This window comes from Paralichthys olivaceus, chromosome 2, assembly GCF_024713975.1.
Source record: "Paralichthys olivaceus isolate ysfri-2021 chromosome 2, ASM2471397v2, whole genome shotgun sequence".
Classification (NCBI taxonomy): Eukaryota; Metazoa; Chordata; class Actinopteri; order Pleuronectiformes; family Paralichthyidae; genus Paralichthys; species Paralichthys olivaceus.
The window spans coordinates 12,217,755-12,237,534 of record NC_091094.1 but is presented as its reverse complement, the minus strand read 5'-3'; the positions used below and the strand labels follow the sequence as shown (position 1 = coordinate 12,237,534).

The 19,780-nt window shown below is 40.1% G+C and overlaps 1 protein-coding gene across 1 annotated transcript in view; it reads left to right on the top strand.

The window, feature by feature from the left end:
• The window catches only part of LOC109638638 (guanine nucleotide-binding protein G(i) subunit alpha-2), a 36,196-nt gene that overhangs the window by 14,571 nt on the left and 1,845 nt on the right, over positions 1–19,780 (top strand). The window contains exons 2-8 of the mRNA XM_020101704.2: positions 8,915–8,957; positions 11,127–11,268; positions 14,201–14,361; positions 16,664–16,792; positions 18,664–18,793; positions 19,226–19,379; positions 19,508–19,700. Coding sequence (XP_019957263.2) covers positions 8,915–8,957; positions 11,127–11,268; positions 14,201–14,361; positions 16,664–16,792; positions 18,664–18,793; positions 19,226–19,379; positions 19,508–19,698 — 950 coding nt within the window. The 3' untranslated portion in view covers positions 19,699–19,700. The remainder of the gene's footprint in view (positions 1–8,914; positions 8,958–11,126; positions 11,269–14,200; positions 14,362–16,663; positions 16,793–18,663; positions 18,794–19,225; positions 19,380–19,507; positions 19,701–19,780) is intronic.

Here is a 19,780-nt window from a genome sequence, read left to right as displayed (position 1 = left end):
AACCCATTTGGGAAGCATAGCAACAAGCTGTTATACAGCATTAACACATATACACCTCATATATCTGCCTGTTTACTCATCCAGCTGATCTGGAGCAACATTCATTTGGAGTCATATTTCTGTTCTCCTGATTTCCAATATATACTTCTATATTTTAGCTAATTTATATTTGGTCTCCACCAACTACAAAAAGAACTATTAATATCTTTAGCTGCAAAGTCCTCCAGTCTGTTTACCAGTCAGTCGCTGCCTGTCATTTTGGTGTTTCCCATCTTTTTCACTGATAATTATCAGAAGAATAAACCATAACAGTTAAGCTGCAGTTTAATTTATTTATGTTTATTTACTGAAGACTTGAGCGAGTGATTCTCTCTGGGTTCATCACTACGATCAGCAGCAATCATATTACTCATTGTAATTTGATTTGTTGTTCATGTAAAAACATTGATTAGTAAACAGGCAGGAAGGAGCAGCGGATACCAGACAACAGACTCTGTAAAATGGAATATTTTGGGTGCAGAGTAAACTGAGATAAAGTCGATGGGAAGAGCAACACAGGCACGCAGAGGTCCAGTTTCATTGGTCTGTCCCATTTTGGACTGGGTTTAAAGTCTTGTAATTGTATTTATTGCAGTAGCCGTTCCGGACCTGCCTTTGTGGAATGGGCTGTTTACTTGGTGATGCTGGTGATGCAGCTTTCTTTCTTTAAAAGTGACCTGCAGTAAATCAGCCGCTGCAAATACAGACCGACCGCCATACCAAGTCCACAGAACCCTGCAGCTGCAGCATCACTGCTGCACAAAGAGCTGGTCACCTGTTCATTCAAAGTTCGGTGAAGCTAGACTCAGTTCAGAGAACCCCAGAATATTCTTGTTAAATACATTTTTTTCACTTTTATCCCTTCACCCTTTCACACTTCAGGAGTAAAAATAAATGTTGCTGCAACAGATCTACATTGATCAGATACTGTTTGTCTATATTCATTGTGGGTCAGGAAGAAAACCATAGTTACAAATATATTTACTCATAGAATAACATCACGTCTGCTTGTGTCTGTCGGCCCCCTCAGTGCATTGAGACATGGCTTTAAATAGCACCAGCATCATTGTTGTGTATTCTGCTCAGTGTCATCAACGCCCAGAGGAGATTACCTTTAAATGGCTGTAAAAGCTTGTTAGATGTGAGCAGTCGTGACTCCGACGGGTGGGGACGGCGAGTCAGGATGAGAGCGAAGGCGGATTTGTGTCACAGCCAGGCCGGTGAATCATTCTCCCATTGCAGCCACTAAGACAATAGATGGCCTATGACGCAGGCATATGCTTGGATGTGTTACATGTCTCTACAGGAGAAATGCCATGGCAGTGGGCTGTGACACAGAGATGAGAAACACAGTGTTTGGGATTGTGTGCCTCCTGGGGACGCTCTCGTGTCGTGCTCAAATAGCAGAGTGAATTTTTGATGTTGCTTGTTTTCAGAAAAATGTGTGTGTTTGTCATTATAAAAATGCTGAGTCTCTTCTCCTCTTCAGCAGTTAATATCCGCAGAATCGTACCGTTGCTGGTGGTGTCACCTGTCACACCAGATCTGAAATACCCAAACAATTATTGGATGCATTGGTGCGAGTTTAATACAAACATTCATGCTTCATTTTTAATTTAGCACCACCATAAGGTTGACAGTTTTGCTTTTAGTGAAACATTGAATTGCCGTCAGAGCGATATTTATGAATCCAAGACAATGCATCCAGATGACCTTTATCCAGCTTTAACTTTGCACCACCACAAAGGAGACATTTCAATTAAATGTTTTAAGAACTATTGGATGCATTGCCATTAAAGTTAGTACCCACATTTATACCCACCTCAGGAGGAAATGTAATAGCCAGTGAATTTTCTGACTCACTATTTGTGGAGCACGTTTATCACTGGCCCTCGCTGCTGCAGCTCCATCCACTGATCGTTACTTCACAAACACAGTGTTCGTATCTGGGATATTTCGGCTTCATTTCCCGATAGTGAGAGGAAGTGGAGCCGCTTTCTTCTATATATATATATATATCTCAGTCAATGGAACAGAAATACAGTATATGTCCATGACTTTTCCTCTAGTGTCACCATGAGACCTACCGTGTCTCCTTGGTTCGGTTAACTGGTGACTCTAAATTGATCATAGGTGTGAATGTGAGTATGAAGGGTTGTTTGTCTCTGTGTGTTGGCCGTGCACCACGCCTCTCACCTCCATAATGGTTGGACTTCCTCCCCTTATTTGTCTTCTGTTGTCAGGTCAAAGTTTAATAATTTGAGGTAGGCCTATAACCAGACACCTGGAAAGCTAATGCTAACCCCATCTGCTTCAATGTATTAGTTCAGTGCTAAGTAGCAAGCTAATGTTGAACCTAGACTGTGAATCTCAAAGTGTGGATCTGGAGAATCTTCATTCCCCTTCTGAGACAGATTTCAGGATCAAAAGCTTAAAACAAGTGCTACACTTAGTTTGGTTGAAGTGATGATAAGAGAAGGATTTTGGGAAGTAATTATGGGTAAGTGGGTCATGGTGGAGAGAGTTTAAGAGTCCTTCACTCTCCTGTGACGTACTCAGATTTGCTACTGCATGTAGTTTACTCGTGTTTTAACTAATTGCTGGCAGTGAAGTGACGCAGAAAGCAAGAACAAGATGAATGGTTGCCTGCTGATGCTCACTCGGCTCTGCAGCACTTGAATGTTGCTCATGCACTCCTACACATATTCTACACACTGAATATTAAGCCTCCATCACAGATTTCATTTCGTTTATCTGCAAACTGCTATTAAAATTCATGAATTCATTATTGCATCTTCATCCCATATGACATTTTTTTGTGTTTATTTAAATTAATGTTAGTTTGTCTCTCCTCACTGTCACTGGGGTTAGTTGGTGCTGTGATGGCTTTTCCAAAGGGAATCTGTTCCCTATGAGCTACACCAGTAGTAACACTTTTCACCTTCTCCCTGTTGTACTCACTTTTCTCAGGAAGTTCATTATGTGACTTATCTTGGCCTCAAGGTCATAATTAAAGCAAATGAATCATTCCAGTATATAATAAAATATATATATAATAAAATACTCTTCCTACTTCCTAGTAGGAAGAGTATTTTATTCAGTTCAGAAACCAACAGAGGCACACTTCTCAGTCCTTGTGCAGTGGCTGGCATAGGGAGGGTGTAGATAACTCGTCTGTCACATACCAGCCATTTCTTTAATCTGAAGACAAGTAGCTGCACAGGGTGATAAAAGAAGTGTAGGGCTGGTCGAATGGCCTGAACAATACATCTTAAGACAACTTGTTTTGGTCGACCCACTCTTCAAATCAAATATTATCCATTAAGTAAAATAACAAATAATCATACCAATTCTGATATTTGGACTTTGCTTGTCGGTAGATTAACCCTGCATGGAAGTGATGATTGCTATCACTGCTTTATGGCCTGGCTCAGGTTTAACCCTTTGAAAAACAAATACACACAAATAATCAATGCCATATTTTATTATCTTGACAGCCATAACTAAATAAGAACGCAAGAATTACTTCCTTGTGCTGTTAAAGTGCAGCCACAGTGTGTAAAGATAAGACATTTTAAATAGAACCACCCCTCTGCATTCAATACACGTCGACTGTATTGCCTGTGGGACTCTCCAGCCTGCAATATTGCCAAATTGCTGACATTTTAGCCAGCTCCAGTTAACTACCGGAAATCCATTGCCACTCTTGTGTTAGAAAAGCACAGCAGCTCTTTGCGCGCTGCAGTTTTATCTGGTTGCAACTAATATACTTTAAAGAAGTGGTACTGGATTGATAGATAGTTTTTCCCAGCATTTTTGGCAGTATCAGAAGCATTTCAGTATCGTCAAATCTCTAAGTGTAGATGAGAGTGGGGTGGTTGAGTGATTTGTGTGTTTGCTGAGATCAGGATGTCTCACCGGTCCATGAATGGACTTTGTGTCATCAGCAGTGGCCGAAACACTGAGACTGCAGCCAAGTTGTCATCACTCTGAGAGGACCTGGGAGAGTACGGGATGTTTTGAGAGAAACGGTTCTGTTTTCTGTAGCCGGGCGAATTCTGATGCTCATGTTTCAAATCATGTTGTTATCATTGCTGTGTGTTCTGGCGCTCTCTGAAAACCAACTGGGGAGCAGCTATGAATAGTTGGGGTTGAAGAAACAGAAAGAGGGGGTGGCACCGTCTCCTTGTTGCCAGGAAATGATTTTGGTTCTCTGCAGTAAAAAGAAAGAGCCTGTCTGCTCTGCCAGCACAGCACACAGAGGGGTCTTTGTGATTCTGATCAGTCCTTATTACTGCTTCAACTCACAGCGCTTCATGTACGGTGGATAGATCTGCTCATCTAGAACATGCTGCACATTAATCTGTTATAGCAGAATTAGTTTTTTACCTGCTGAGTTCACTGATATGCAAACTGTAGATACCTGAGCTCCACATGAGACAGTTGTTGAAATCAATTATGCGTCCAGTCATTTTATTGGGACATAACAATGTGTTGATATCCAGCTCTGCGCACATCGATTAATCATGTGCAGAAGCACTAAGTCCCCTGATGATTAAGCATGGTTTTTACTGTCAGTGATGTTTGTACCTGAATTAATGATGAGACAGTTGTTTGGTGGTGTCTCATTGGAATAAATTAACGTTCTCTCTGTTTGTGGATAATTTGATTTGAAACACTGTTTACCAACTTGAAGACTTGCTGATATTTCCCATATGTGCTCAGAAGTTTCCAAAAGTTGCATCATTTTCTTATTATCACCAAGCTAGTTATTTACAGTCTTGTGTAGTGTCTCTGTGTAATGTTAACACCTAAAATCCTCTTGTATTTATGTAGCTGTAAAACAGCTGGCAGAACCTTAGTTGAATAGAAATGTAAATTTAGACCAGTTGAATAAACTAAAAGTAAAACAAGCATAAAACAGCTCAGTTTTGAATGAATGAAAGAATTCATATTGGTTTGCATTTCTCTAACCTTAGCAGTTTTAGCCAGAGCAGCCCTCGTTACTTGCTGGTAAATGTCCACATGCCTGTACATGTGGCATTTCTCTTTTCTATTTGCCAGTTTATTCTGTCGCTGTTTATATAGAACCTGTAAGGTTGGCCCAAGTGGTTATGGCACAAACACTGAGACAAACCCGGTTATTCAGTCCGAGTGTATTTATTTTTCAGTGGCATCTTAATTCCCTGTGCAGCAGTATGTACAGTGCAGGCCTGGTTTTAAAGATAATAAAGACAGAAGGAAAAAATACAATAAATAATAACAAAACCATAAAAATAAATTCTAACTTGGGTAAAACACAAAAAAAATCTCAGCTCTGCATTATAGGCAATGCTTCTTTAACTGTTGGGCCCTTTCACGTTCCATGGGCTTGGCTCTATTCAAGGTAAGCGCTCAACTCCCCCTCAGGACCTCCAGCCTCCTCCTTCATACTGGCTGGGTCCTACCAGGAAACATGGATTAATAATTAATAATCAAGTTTCACAAAGAGAGACTACACTCAGTACACAAAGAAATTTTACTGGTTAACAAACATACCAAACACACATGTGGGTCCACATTAGTTCTCAAATATAAACACTTAACACCCCTCCAACTCTACCATACTTGGTGCCATCCCCTGTTCATAAGCTGATGGTGCCCTCCAGCACGGTTTCTGCAGTCTGCAGCAGAGATGAAACAGGTGACAACAATTCAATGTGTGAAACACCTTTAACAATAAATACAATGTTTCGCTGTGTATTTATTTTAGAATGCATTAATTCTATGACCCCTAAATATATCCTGCTTTGTCGGTAACAAACACATCAGAGCCGGTTCAATCAAAGTGTCTTTGCTGGGTGTGTGTTTACGAGTGTGCGTCTTACTTTGAAGGGCACGGACTAACCCTGCGACACAACCTTCATTTCATGTCTAGGTGGGTAGCAAGGGATGAATGTTGCAACTGTGTAACATGTGTGTAAAAATCACGTCTTACTCCTAAAACTATTATTGTTTTTGTCAAGTTTATTTTTCAGCTATTAAAAGTTCCACTTGTTCTACTATATCTCAACTCTTTAAAGGAAACCCCTATATGAAAAAGGTTTGTTTTGTTTTCTACCCAAAGACTAGCTGACTTGGCTTTCCCCCTGAAATCTTAAATGATCAGTTGCACCCAGAGGAAGAATAAAAACCAATATGTCTTACAGAGCACTGTTTAGTCTGCTGTGATCAGATGGTCTGTTACTGTCGGATCTAAAGTGAAGTTTTCCAACACCAGCATTGGCCACTTCTCCTAAAAACACCTTGAGCGTAAAGAATGAGGATGCTCGACCATGTCTTCTTTTTTCGCTGCTGTTCACACACGTTCACCTCCCTTTGGGCTTGAAATATTAATGGATGAGTGTTATTCTAGAGGGAGTAAGGTGACCTTCATGCCTGTGTGAGTCCACGGAGAGACACATATTCTGCTTTCCACCACCCACAGTACCTTTTATTCTAAAACAGCATTTTACATTAGAACTAAGCACCTATGAATCGAATGTATTTATATCGTCTGTTCACATGTCCAGATGGAAGTGTAGTCTAAAAAGACAAAAGGCTTAATAATCCCTGTCAAATAACATTGTGTTCCTAGCGGTAGAATGGGGAATGAATACAAGCAGGAGCCTAATTACATAATTTCCTCTTGATCAGCCTGAAGTAAGATTAACAAGTTTCTACTTGGTATCAACTGGGAACAGGTTCAGAGAAAATCTGAGAATGGACTAGAACATTTTAAGCATATGATATTATACATATCTCTAACATTCAATCAAGCTGCATAGACTTGCTCCACTTATACCTGTCAATCCCCCAAATTTAGTAGATTTGTAAATCGAGATCCTGGGAAATTGGTGAAATTGGTGAAAAAAATCAAAAAACGTAAAACTCGTAAAACTCTTGCAGATCGGGGTGGCTTTCATGACCCATACCACATCCCTCAATGTGTCCAGCAGTTTTTGTGTAATACAAAGAAACATTAAAGTCCGTGCAACAGTAAAAAATGAGTGACGGATCTTATAATGGCAAACATAGCCTCAGAAGTTACTTTTTCACCCCTCCCTTTGCTGTGGGTTCCTCTCTCTCAGAAAGTGCCAGACGTGTGAGAGTATGATGGATGTTGACAGCGTAGGGTGAGGTGGGGGTGTGACGATCCCAGACGCTCTGTCTGCTCCAGGCAAGGCTAATGTCTTTTGGCAAGGCTGGGTCAGGTGGCATGATGGGACAGCGCATGGTGGACGGGACCAGGCAGCGCAATAGACGTGTCGAACACTCACTATTCACTGCAACAAGATGATACTGTGTCAGAGCACAGCTCGCTGTATTTATTATTGTTAGGTTTATTCAATAAGAAGCAGAAAACTGTTTTGTGCATGTGGGTATGACGACTTTGCTGTATGGTACTTTATTTTTTTTACTTGGCTATCTCAGAACTAATGCTCTTCATTTTTTATCCTTAATGGATCTTTAATTATTCATTTTGAATCTACATAACCCAGGCTTTTCTTGGTCTTAAATGTGTCTTGAGTTTTTAGTTAACAAACTGCTCTCTGATTATAGATATCTTTTTCTATTTGCCACATGCCATTCAATTCTAAAATCATTGATCATGTCAGGTTTCTGCTGATTGCTCTTCATTTCCAGACACAATATATTAAATAGTTAGTTTTATAGGGCTGGGTTGCATGGCCAAAACTTATATCAAAATAAAGATCTTCATATCAGTTGATATTGATAATTATCCTGATAAATTTAATACAGTTTATAAGTTTATAAATAATAACAAGTTTGAATTCAGATTTTTGCTGCTGAGTGACATTGTGGTTTTTACAAATCTTATAGAATAATTATGTCTTTTACCTCCTCACTGTGCATAATGTATAAGCAATATTGGTATATATTGCTATGAATGAAAGCGCTATTCTCTTAAGCACTGAGTTGTTGACATGCAGTGTTACTGACCTGAACACATGTTAATGTATTTCCTTCCACGTAAAATATTTGGGAAGAAGATTCTTTAAACCAATTAAAAAAAATTGTTTGTATCCATGGCCGCTACTTTTGCGTTTTTCTTTCAGAGTTAATGCTGCCAATCATAGTAGCATACAAACTCCTGGCTCTATTGTGCTCCTAGTGGACAAAACTCAACAGGGAACCTTTAAGTGGCAGATAACAGAAACCTGGTGACCCATCACAGTTTATGCTCTCGTCATCTTCCACAATTCACAACTGTCTGCAGGTCCTTTTATTGCAGTTAAGTGCAGATAACTGCTGATTGCCAGCTAACTCATATTTGGTCCTATGCCGCTATCAGATGATGCATTTGTCAAAAAGATAGTTTGTGAATGGTTCATGTTTATTGATTTTTTGCCTGTGTGTCTGCAAGGTGATTTTTCAGAGGGGGTTGAAGTGAATGGGAACCAGTGAGAAAATGTTTGAAATGTTTATTATTATTTATTAGATTAAAAAATTCATCTTCTTTTGTCCATAAATGTACCATGAGTCGAGAAAAAAAATTGCCATGATGTAGCATGAAATAATCAGCAGCCATGAAATAACCCTTTCTCCCTGCACCCTTCCTCTGCCAGAAAAACAAGCTTTATTAATCGAGGGAATTCTTCATGCATATCTGTACATAATGTCCTCAAAAATGGAAACATAAATAAACCAGACGACCCAGAGGACAGAATGTGATGTTTGTGCCAGGTCATCCCTGGGTCATTCATGTTTTCAAAGCAGGAAGAGTCCCTGCTTGTTCTCCAGTATTCCGCTCACATAGGCAGACACAAAGCAACAGCAATGTGCAGTTCACAAGTTTCCTCTGTAACGTGTCAATGTTTTACTGTTCCAACAGGTGCAGGCGAGTCTGGGAAGAGCACCATTGTAAAGCAGATGAAGTAAGTTACAAAAACATACTTTTTAAAATATGTTTATTATTTTAAATAATGAATTTGTCCACCTCAGGGGCGAGACAACACATGGTGAAAAGTAGCCCAACATGACCATATCTGATGACAGATATACAAAGTAAGAAATACAGATCACAATAAGTTTTTATGTCTCTGCACCAGTGAAAGCCAATGGTCATTTGTATTGTTTTCTTAAAACTGTGACTTTTTTTGAATTATATATGCAAAATCTCTGGAACACCTCCACGGAATTCTTCAAATTTGGTGCAAATTTTCACTTGGACTCAAAGTTGATTAGATTTTGACGGTCAAAGGTTCACTGCGAACATAGAAAAAAAATGTTTGGCCTCCTGAATGCAACAACTCCTTAAGATCAGCTCGAAACAATCCTTTCAAATTTGGCACAAATGTTCTCTTAGACCCACAGATTAACTCATTACATTTTTGTGGTCAAGGGTCAAAAGTAAAGACACAGCAGCCTCACAAATAATATTTTAGCCTCTTGAACATGATATTTCAAGTCTTCCTCTAGAGAAGTTCTTTAAATGGTCAAAAGTTAAGTAGGTCATGTAAAGTCACCTCATATGAGTTTGAAACTGCACTGGTTGTATCAGGCATGCATCGCCATTGTGGCAATTCTGGTTTTGATAACTTGCGATGACTGTTCAAGAAGCCAAAAGAATAACACACCTGCCAAATTGTGTTTTAAATGTTCTTGTTTTTTTCTATAGCTGAACATAATGTGCTATTTTTTAAATCATAATAATAATTTAGAGAGCCAGCAAATCAGCAGAGGTGAAATCAAAAACTTTGGCACTGACCATAAGGCAGATTCAATCAGCCGTTTTGGCTCAGTAGTTAGAAGTAACAGTTACCATGTGATTATTAGGTAAGATAAATATGACTCTGTGGTTTATAGGGCACAGCATGGCCTTTGCTGTTTGTTATTGTCGTTTACTGCTCCTAGTACAATAATAGTTTGTGATTACAGAGAATGTTGTAATGCCTGTTCACACACACACACACACACACACAACCCCAAATGGCTTAATTATTCACATTCCTCTGGGCTAGCCAGGCATTGAATCTATTTTTTATGAGTTCGGAGCAGGAACAGTCTGTTGCTCTTAGAAGCCAGATTATTAACATGTACAGGTGCACAGATAAATCAGCCCACGAGCCGGAAACACTCACAACACCGGCTCATTATGTAACAGTACACATCAAAGTATCCTGCGTCAACAAGACATTATAGCAATTAAAGTCAGGAAAACATAACAAACCTTTTCCAAATTAGGAAATTATGTATTTGCTAAATTACTAGTGTTCATTATCATATATATCAACACATTGTTAAAGGCGCAAGCTGTTCACTTAACAATTCACGTGGGGCGGTCTCACTGCCCTCTACAGCCTGGATGGTATACATCTCATGGTAGGATGCGCACTGGTACATGCACAGAGGCTTGGTTACCTCCACGCTCAGGTCCAGAGTGATAATAATATTGCAAGAGGTAAACTGAGGATACTGCATCAAACGGATGCTGCAGACTTGAGGCAGTTTGAGTGTGTGTTAACCTCAGTGCATCATCCTACACAGCATTCTCACATGATAGCTGTGACGCACAGTGTAAAGTGCATGTTACATTTCAGCTTCGACACCAAAATGTGTGACTGATAATCATATCTGTTCAGTTTATGTTCGTTTGTACATCACTTAATTTATTACAGCTCTTAGTCGAGTACTTATCTTCATAAACAGATTCTGCATGTGAATATACAGAAGCTGTGGCCAATGGGCAAGATTTAGAGGTTGTAAGCCTCCTGGTTTCAGTTCCAGTGGAGAGCAAAAGAGGCGGAATACATTGCCTGAAAAGCATCAGCTATAGGCTTTTTAATTTATCTACACTCATATATAGCTGTTAATAAAGATAAGCCCAAATGACTGATGATCACTGCTTTTTTTTTTTTTTTTTGAGACGTGTTCAAGTGTAAAAGGCCTAGATATCTGATGTCAACACTGGAAGCCCCAAAATATGGTCTACCCCCAGAGGCTAATTCATTTTCAGATGGTAACAGATGGGCTCTGGAACATTTGGTAATGAAGGTTTTATGTATAGACTTTATTAAATATTGCATGATGTTTGATATTCTCAGGATCATCCATGAAGATGGCTACTCAGAAGACGAGTGCAAGCAGTACCGGGCAGTGGTTTACAGTAACACCATCCAATCCATTATGGCCATTGTTAAAGCCATGGCCAGTCTAAAGATAGAGTACAGCAACCCTTCCAGAGCGGTAAGATGCACACACACAAACATAAGAAAACACAATGTATTTGTTACATTTCTGTATATTATGGCATCAATAGGCTTTTCGTTATTACCGTCCTCTGATTTTGATGTGACCACAAGCAGAAAAACCTATTTCACACTCTCTAACGAGACAAACTGTGGTAACCAGGGCCTCAGTTTATGTTCAGGATACAAACTCTCAACATGCATGATGGCATACAGACTTGCAAATGTCATACTATTGCAAATATGTAGCGATATACAGTATATCACTCTGAGTGCAGACAGCTGACCAGCCTAAAAAACATCATCATCTTTGAGAAAGCAGAATAACTGAACAGATCAGGCCACAAAAAGCAAAGCCAGTGTTATTTACTGCACCTTTCTCTTGTGTATCTGGTGTAGTTACCAAGATTTATGCTTGTACAGAACTGGAATCACAACAGTTTACCTTGTGTTTCTGTGAAGCTGCACCGTCCCTTTCCCTTTTGCTTCTGTCTCGATCTCCTACTACAAACGTTTTATTCCCTCACCTCCACGTTCAAGTATAACCCAGTGAACAAAGATTATTTCAAGGCTGTGACGCCTCGAGGAGACAAATTCTGTTTCTCCTGTCTTGCCTCCTGTCGGCAGTTCATGTACAGTCAATAACTCTGGCAAGCTGGCAAAGGCATGTATTTCAGCCTTCACCTGTTCCCAGCAGCCTTTTTTCACCACTGCTAAAGCTGTGGTTGATAGAACAACAAGAACACGGTGTAATGGTTCTCTCTCCACGTCTTTGTAACCTGCAGGGAAACGGTCCTCGTCTCACCCACTTCTCCTCCTCCATCTTTGATCTGCTCTTTTCTCAAAAGTAGTAAAAGAGGCTGAATGTGTGCATATAACAATAGCAGCATCAGCAGATAGGCCAGGGAGGGCTGTTTGGGATTGATCCATTCAAAAGTGATGGCAAAGCACATTTTAGCGGCACATTTCCTTTGCCAGGTGCCTTCTGCAGCATCAGCAATGACAAATGAATTCATTGTTTTAAAGCTGGGGTCCTCACAAGTGGTCCAGCATTGTCTGGTTTTCATCATTTCATGTCTACATCAGATGTTTTTCTTTCTTTCTCTACACTTTCCCACTGGATATAGATTACACACAGTAGGCTCCCACTGGCAAGTTTGGACTTGATTTGGAAAACACCATTACACTGTCAACATCGTGGTTTTGTGTTTTTTTGACTAATTAGCCATTTTACTTAACTTGAAAATGTGACCCTGTTAAGTTGTTCTTTGTTTGATATCATCATAAAGTGAATATCTGTGGGATTTTGGACAATTGGTCTAAAACTGGCTTAAGGGTCAACATCAAATTTGCTCTTGAGGTTGTTTTAATGCATTTTATAGATGAATTATTTTGTCAGTTAATCAATTATAAAAACTAATCATTAGCAGCACTAGCAGCTTTAATTAACACACACTTGCAAAGCTCATCAGAGTATTCATTAAACTTTCGTAAAGACACGCACGCATGCACACACACGCACAAACACACACACGCACGCACAAACACAAATAACAAGACAAGCACCACCATCAACAACAACAAGTCACAGCTTCAGGCAGAGATCCAGCAGCCCTCTGCTTCCTGTGAACACTTAGAACACTTATCAGAACACTTATCAGCCTATTTCTGCCACTGAGGTCTAACAGTGTCTGAACTTGCTCCTGTGAGGAGTGTGTGTCAGTGTGATTTAACGGTGAAGCCCATCTCTATGGTCTTCTGTATCTGCAGTGGGATTGAGGACTCTGTTGTGGTCATTAGAGCAGGATGGATATATATATATATATATATATATATATATATATATATTTTTTTTTTTTTTTTTTTTCTCTCACTGACAGATCTGTCAAATGGCTGCATGTACGTGACGATACTCTCACAGACTCCCACACATGGCAATTAGTGTGCTAGCCTGCCCATACTTGCACACAGCAGCCCTTCAGAAATACACACACACACACACACACACACACACACACACACACACACACACACACACACATACACACACAGATTGTGCATGTGTGCACACATGCATGTACTGTACATAAAATATGCACATTTACACATTATAAAGGCTAATTTCTGTTTAGTTTGGACAATGGAGCAACATGAGTTCCAGCAAATACATCACATTCCCATGCAAGATTCATTGTTATATAATCCAACAGTTAAACAATTCTGGGGTTTAAGCTCACAAGTCACAATCCATGCAAGCAAATCCTGCTCAAATATAACACATTATTAAACAACAATAAAAACAACAGCGATGCAGAACTGCAAAAATGCATTTCTACTCAAATGTGATAAACACACACAGTAAAATGTGTTTCCAGTATAAAAAGATGTGAAAGCACAAAGAAAACCAGTGACTAATTATTACTTTTGTGCATAAACTCAGAGACGAGAATTGACTTCATGCAAACAGGAAAATGGAAAATAGAGAGAAACAAGCAGAGTGTCAAACATCAAGAAATCCAACCACAGTCTGTTATCACAACACGGCTGTTATCGCCAGTCACAACAACATATCTCAACTATCTTGTATACGCTTGCATCAGTGTTTCTTAGGTTTCAGTGATATCATCATCACAATCATCATGATCTATTGCTGCTTCTCGGAAGTAGTTCAGAGACACAGTAAACATGTCCAAATGTTTTTTTTTACTAAAAGCCGAGAAGATTCTTCCCTGCCGTCGGATCCCATTACGAAAACTGTATTTTCTGTGTAATTTTTCACTCTGTTTAACAGATGATGCAGAAGTTAATTAATGGTTGCTCTAATGACTTATTCTATTCTGTTTTATCATTTGAGTTTTTTTACAGTTAACCTGTGTATTTGGCAGTATTTCTGTTCTTGCAACAACCTGTGCCCTTATCGCCCCCTGCAGGATGATGCCCAGCAGCTCTTTGCTCTGTCTGCGGCAGCTGAGGAGCAGGGCCTTCTTCCCGGCGACCTGGCCAATGTGATCAGGCGACTGTGGGGCGACAACGGTATACAGAGCTGCTTTGCAAGGTCGCGAGAATACCAACTCAACGACTCTGCAGCATAGTGAGTGTGACTCTGTGGTTTTGTTCTTTCTCTGGGCCACTCTACCAGTTCACAATTATCATTTACCGAGATATATATTTACATAATTTTTAAGTGCAATATTCATTCTGTGCAATAACTCACACTCACTTTTCTGTTTCAAGTATTTATTAGTCTTGTATTTATTGATTGTGTACAAAATAAAACGTAGTGGTATGGATGTAGCCTAATTCTGTTGTACTGCATTCTCTCACAATGAGAATATAAAGTTTCTATTATATTCTATTCAAGCCTGGTGAAATTTATGCTTTTCAACATTTTTTCACTTGTGCAATATTTAGGCTGCCACTCTGTGTTAACCCACTATAAATGTAAATGTGGCCTAGTGGGGAAACCACAAATCCACACGATGAATGTGCATCAATCTCATCCTTCGTTCCTGCTTGTAACTCATATTTAATAAATAATATTGCATCAACTGATGTGGATGCTTTTGGTTGAGGCCTTTCTGCATATACAGTCTGCATATGCCTAGCTCTCACAATCATATAGATGGATAATAGTGCCATTAGGGGTGTTGTGATGGATTTAGTGGTGGAGCCCTGCCTCTCTCATAGGAGCTGCAGTGAGAAACCTGTCTTCTCCAGGGGGCTGTGGAGACTGGGGTGTCCAATAACTTTAATTTAACGATTACTTCTCCCTGTCTGGGTTTGATTATTTGACACTGTAAGCTGATAAGCAGAGAACGCAATGGTGTTGATGGATGATGAAATGAGACGCAAGTCAACTTTACCCCAATTAAACTTAATGTGATCGCAACAGCAGCAAGTGATCACACTTGTTTGGAATAAGCTGATTGTTTTTATGGCACTGATTTGCAAAGTCTGAAATGTTTACTTTGTATGATTGGCTCACTGTGAGACATCCGTCCATCCACCTTCCTCTTGCACAAGACATCTCAAGAGAATTCCTCCAAATTTGGTGCAAAGCTTCACTTCGACTTTGGGAAGAACTGATTGCGTTTTGTAGGTGAAAGGTCAAGGCAGCTGTGATTTCACGAAACACATTTTTTGGACTCTCTCTCAAGATTGCTTTTGTTACAGCTGGCACCAACATTCACTTGGACTCAATAATTAAATAATTCTATCTCTTCACATCAAGTCTTAAATTTTTTCCAGCAAATTATTTATTATTAATATGTGGATGTGACTCACACGAATGCCACTTCCACTGAAATGCTGGATGTATGTCTCTCTGTGAGGCGTAGGTTGGCTGGACCACTAAAGCTCCCAGCTGGGCTTGGATGATGATGCAATGTTGTGTAAGTGGGGCAAGCTGTGTCAAGCATGGTGAAAATGCTTCCACACCCCCCTACTGACCAACAGTCTGTCAGAGCAAACAGAGAAAACATAAAGAGGATGGAAGGGGCATAAACATAAACATATTTTTTGTGTAAATTGTATCTTGCATCTTTGTTCTGTATAACCTTATATAATGCTTACAATTTTCTATAACATATAATCTGCTCTTCTGAAGAAAAAAGATAAATCCGCTGTGTAAATGGATCTCATATACCATTTGAATATTGTATTTAAATAGATCATAGAAGGAACAACACGTGTTTCACTAATACCATGCACCACTTTACAAAAGTAAAGCAAATTGGTAAAGAATATGCTTTTTGCCATAGAAATCCCACTAAGGACAGAATATAGTACTACTGGGTCATGGGGTGATAATTCCTCAGAGGTCTCACATTTCACTATAGTGGAGCATTTAGCAGCTGAAGAGTTTGATATTGACCTCAGTAGTTGGTGGAGACAAAAAAAGGGGTAAAAGATAGTGAAAGCTGGACTTGGTGATGGTAGGTTAATGCTGTGTTCATAGAACTACCTCTAAATGGGTAAATAAATCAGTTCTAAAAGATGCAGCTCTGGAACCAGGTGACTGGTGTCACAATGTCCATGGTCATTTTGATTGAACCTATATTTCTCTCAACCACAGTTTGGAGCTGTGGAGGCTGATAACCACTGCGCAGTTCTTTAAAAGGCACTTAAACAGTCAAATGAAATGCCGCAAGCGAAGTCATTTAATGCAGCACGATATGACTCACTCCACAGAGTTTACTAAAGAGTTTACTACAGTTCAATGCAGTTCAGTATAATGCAGATTGATTTCAATGTTCATGCACCGCAAGTGCATTAGTGACCTGTGTGTTTCTCTCTCTCTCTCTCTCTCTCTCTCTCTCTCTCTCTCTCTCTCTCTCTCTCTCTCTCTCTCTCTCTCTCTCTCTCTCCCTCCCTCTCCCTCTCTCTACTCTTAGTTACCTGAATGACCTGGAGAGGATAGCTAAATCAGATTATATCCCCTCCCAGCAGGATGTGCTGAGAACTCGGGTCAAGACCACTGGCATTGTGGAGACGCACTTCACTTTCAAGGAACTGCACTTCAAGTAAGGTCAAAAAGCACCAACGTCATATCAGTGTCAAAGGACTTCAGGTATTTTTGAAACAAAAAAATGAATGAAAAACAATAATCTCACCCTGTCTCTCTTTTAGCAAAACTAGCGCTTTAGCCACATGCAACCGATGTGAGTGCAGGGAACTCTTATTGAGCCTCTGACCCACAGTCAGAGCGTGTTTCACATTATTTAACCTGAGTGGTTACATGACTCCTAAGAGTTCACTCACCTCTGATCGTCGCTTTAAATGTTAATGATACATAACACTCAGTAAAATGCTGCTTTAGAAGAGCAGTGAGGCAAAATCCACATTAGATATTAAAGTAACAGGGTGAAAATGTCTGTTAACATAAGTGTTTTCATTGAATTAGGTCCTGTAGGTGGAAACAGTGTCATTCCAGTACCAGACTCCGCTGCACTAAAACAAAAGCATAGTAGACACTGGCAATATACCCAGTTTACATCATTACTCAGAAATTGCTTAAAAGCTTCATTTTGGACTGAGGATTAAATAAAGCAGCGACTGACTGTCCCGCCATGAAATGAGCAACTCAGCAACTCAGAAGCAAATTTACACCAGCAATTAAAAGGCTAATTATTATGATTGCACCGAGAGCTGAATAAACAAAGATGACGTGCCCATCGAGCTCTCACTCAAGAAGAGAAAGAACTTCATGTACTGCTAACATCTGAGTGTGTCCTCCATGGCACAGCTCTGTGGATCTTGCATAAAACATGCCCTGACCCAGCCTGAGCACTCATGCGTGGGATAGTAACAGATGTATACATGTATCTCTTAATAGAAGTTAGGGATTTATTTAACATTTGATATCAGGACCCATAAGCAGAGAGTACAGGGTATAGCTGAACATGATATTACTAGAATAAAGTCATAATAGTACAAGAATAAAGTCATAATACTAGAATAAAGGCATACTACTACAACAATAAACCACTACCAAACATTTCCTCTGCCACAACAGAGGCAACTTCCTCCAAGTCCATGTTGTTCTTTCTCCGGAATGAAACTGTTTCATGTACAATATTTCCCTCATCATGCTCTGTTGTATTGTATCTTAATCTTTTCTTGAGCTGTTTATAAAGTACCCGACTCTTTGTGAAATATCTAAACAGACCTGGCTAATGAAATAAAAGCACTTACAGCCACATGGCTCTGGTGTGACCTGTTTTCCTGATAAACTCTGATATTTACACTCTCTCACAGCCTCAGTATTTGGCCTGAATAATTCATGGGGGAAATCAATAAGTATAAAGTCACATTTTTATAAGTCGGTCCTGTTTGTCATAATAAGTACGGGCAGGGAACACTTACATATGCAGGTGGTGTCATTTAGATTCATCAAGATGGTGCTTCATTGCACCCGCTGACCTGAACAGATTGTGACTTCACCGAAACCTATTTGTTGTCTGTATCGTCAAAGGACAGCAGCTGCTCTGGACGTGTTAGACTATATTATCACTTCAGCCGTGTCGGGTTCTGCTCACACGTCTAACAGCTTCCATCTCAGCTCTCGGCTTCACCATTAGACAGTGCTTTGCTCTGAATACAGAGACCTGCCTCTTAAAGCCTGCAATCTTTATCCGATATCTAGTAGACACTTCTCCGGCACCTTTATTCTCAGAAAAGCCTAATGAAAACTTAATGTACGACCATAATGTCACCCTGACTTTCTCCTCCTTCAGCTGTCATTTCCGGAGACATCCCCTTTAATGCCCTGCTCTCCATCAGTTTCACCTTACTGTCTTTCACTGTCGACCTCCTTCTCCTGCCTGCATGCACACACACACACACACACACACACACTCACATTATGTCTCCTCTGCTTGTCTCTCCCCTGCAGAATGTTTGATGTGGGAGGCCAGCGCTCAGAGAGAAAGAAATGGATCCACTGTTTTGAAGGAGTCACAGCCATCATCTTTTGCGTTGCTCTGAGTGCTTATGACCTGGTGCTGGCTGAGGATGAGGAGATGGTAAAAAATAACCATCATCTTACGTGCCTTATGTTTCTTCATGTGATTCAGGGAATTTTACAAGCTGAATAATTTCTCAGTATGAGGTAGTTAGGGTGGACAGCTTTATGGCTCCTTATTATGGCTTCATAATAGTGAGCTCCAGGTGGGGAATTTGAGTCATCTGAGCTTAACGGTAGATTCACAGCTGAGAGCAATTATGTAATGAAAGTGCTAATGGATAATTTTTCGAGTGACATGAACCATTTGACCGCAATTTCTTGAAAAGTTTATGAATTTAACACAAGTGCTCAGGAGAGACACACAAACAAAGCCCTGAGGAACTCTCCCTGCGCTGGTTATTCCTCACATTTAAAACATGAAACAACATTGTCCCCTGGTGGCAGCTCGAATGCATGGTCATGAGCCACAACCAATGTTTCTTCTCTTCAGAATCGTATGCACGAGAGCATGAAGCTGTTTGACTCCATCTGCAACAACAAGTGGTTCACTGAGACCTCCATCATCCTCTTCCTCAACAAGAAGGATCTCTTCGAGGAGAAGATCACTAGCAGCCCTCTCGCCATCTGCTTCCCAGAGTACACAGGTACAGAGAGCGGTACCCGGGGCCCACGCTGAAGTAAAACCACAGACGGCCTGCTTTCTATCGGCTCATAAAATAAATTGCACAACCTAATACAATGCGACATCATCTCTTCCCACTGTTTCCTCCAGGAGCCAACAAGTTTGACGAAGCCGCCAGTTACATTCAGACCAGGTTCGAGGACCTGAACAAGAAGAAGGACACCAAGGAGATCTACACCCACTTCACCTGTGCCACTGACACCAAGAACGTGCAGTTTGTCTTTGACGCCGTCACTGATGTCATTATTAAGAACAACCTGAAAGACTGTGGTCTTTTCTAAAGGTACGATAGAGGGATGACAGGGAGGGTGGGAATGCTGCTGGATGATCTGTTAATATTTATTCTATATGCATCAAAATCTT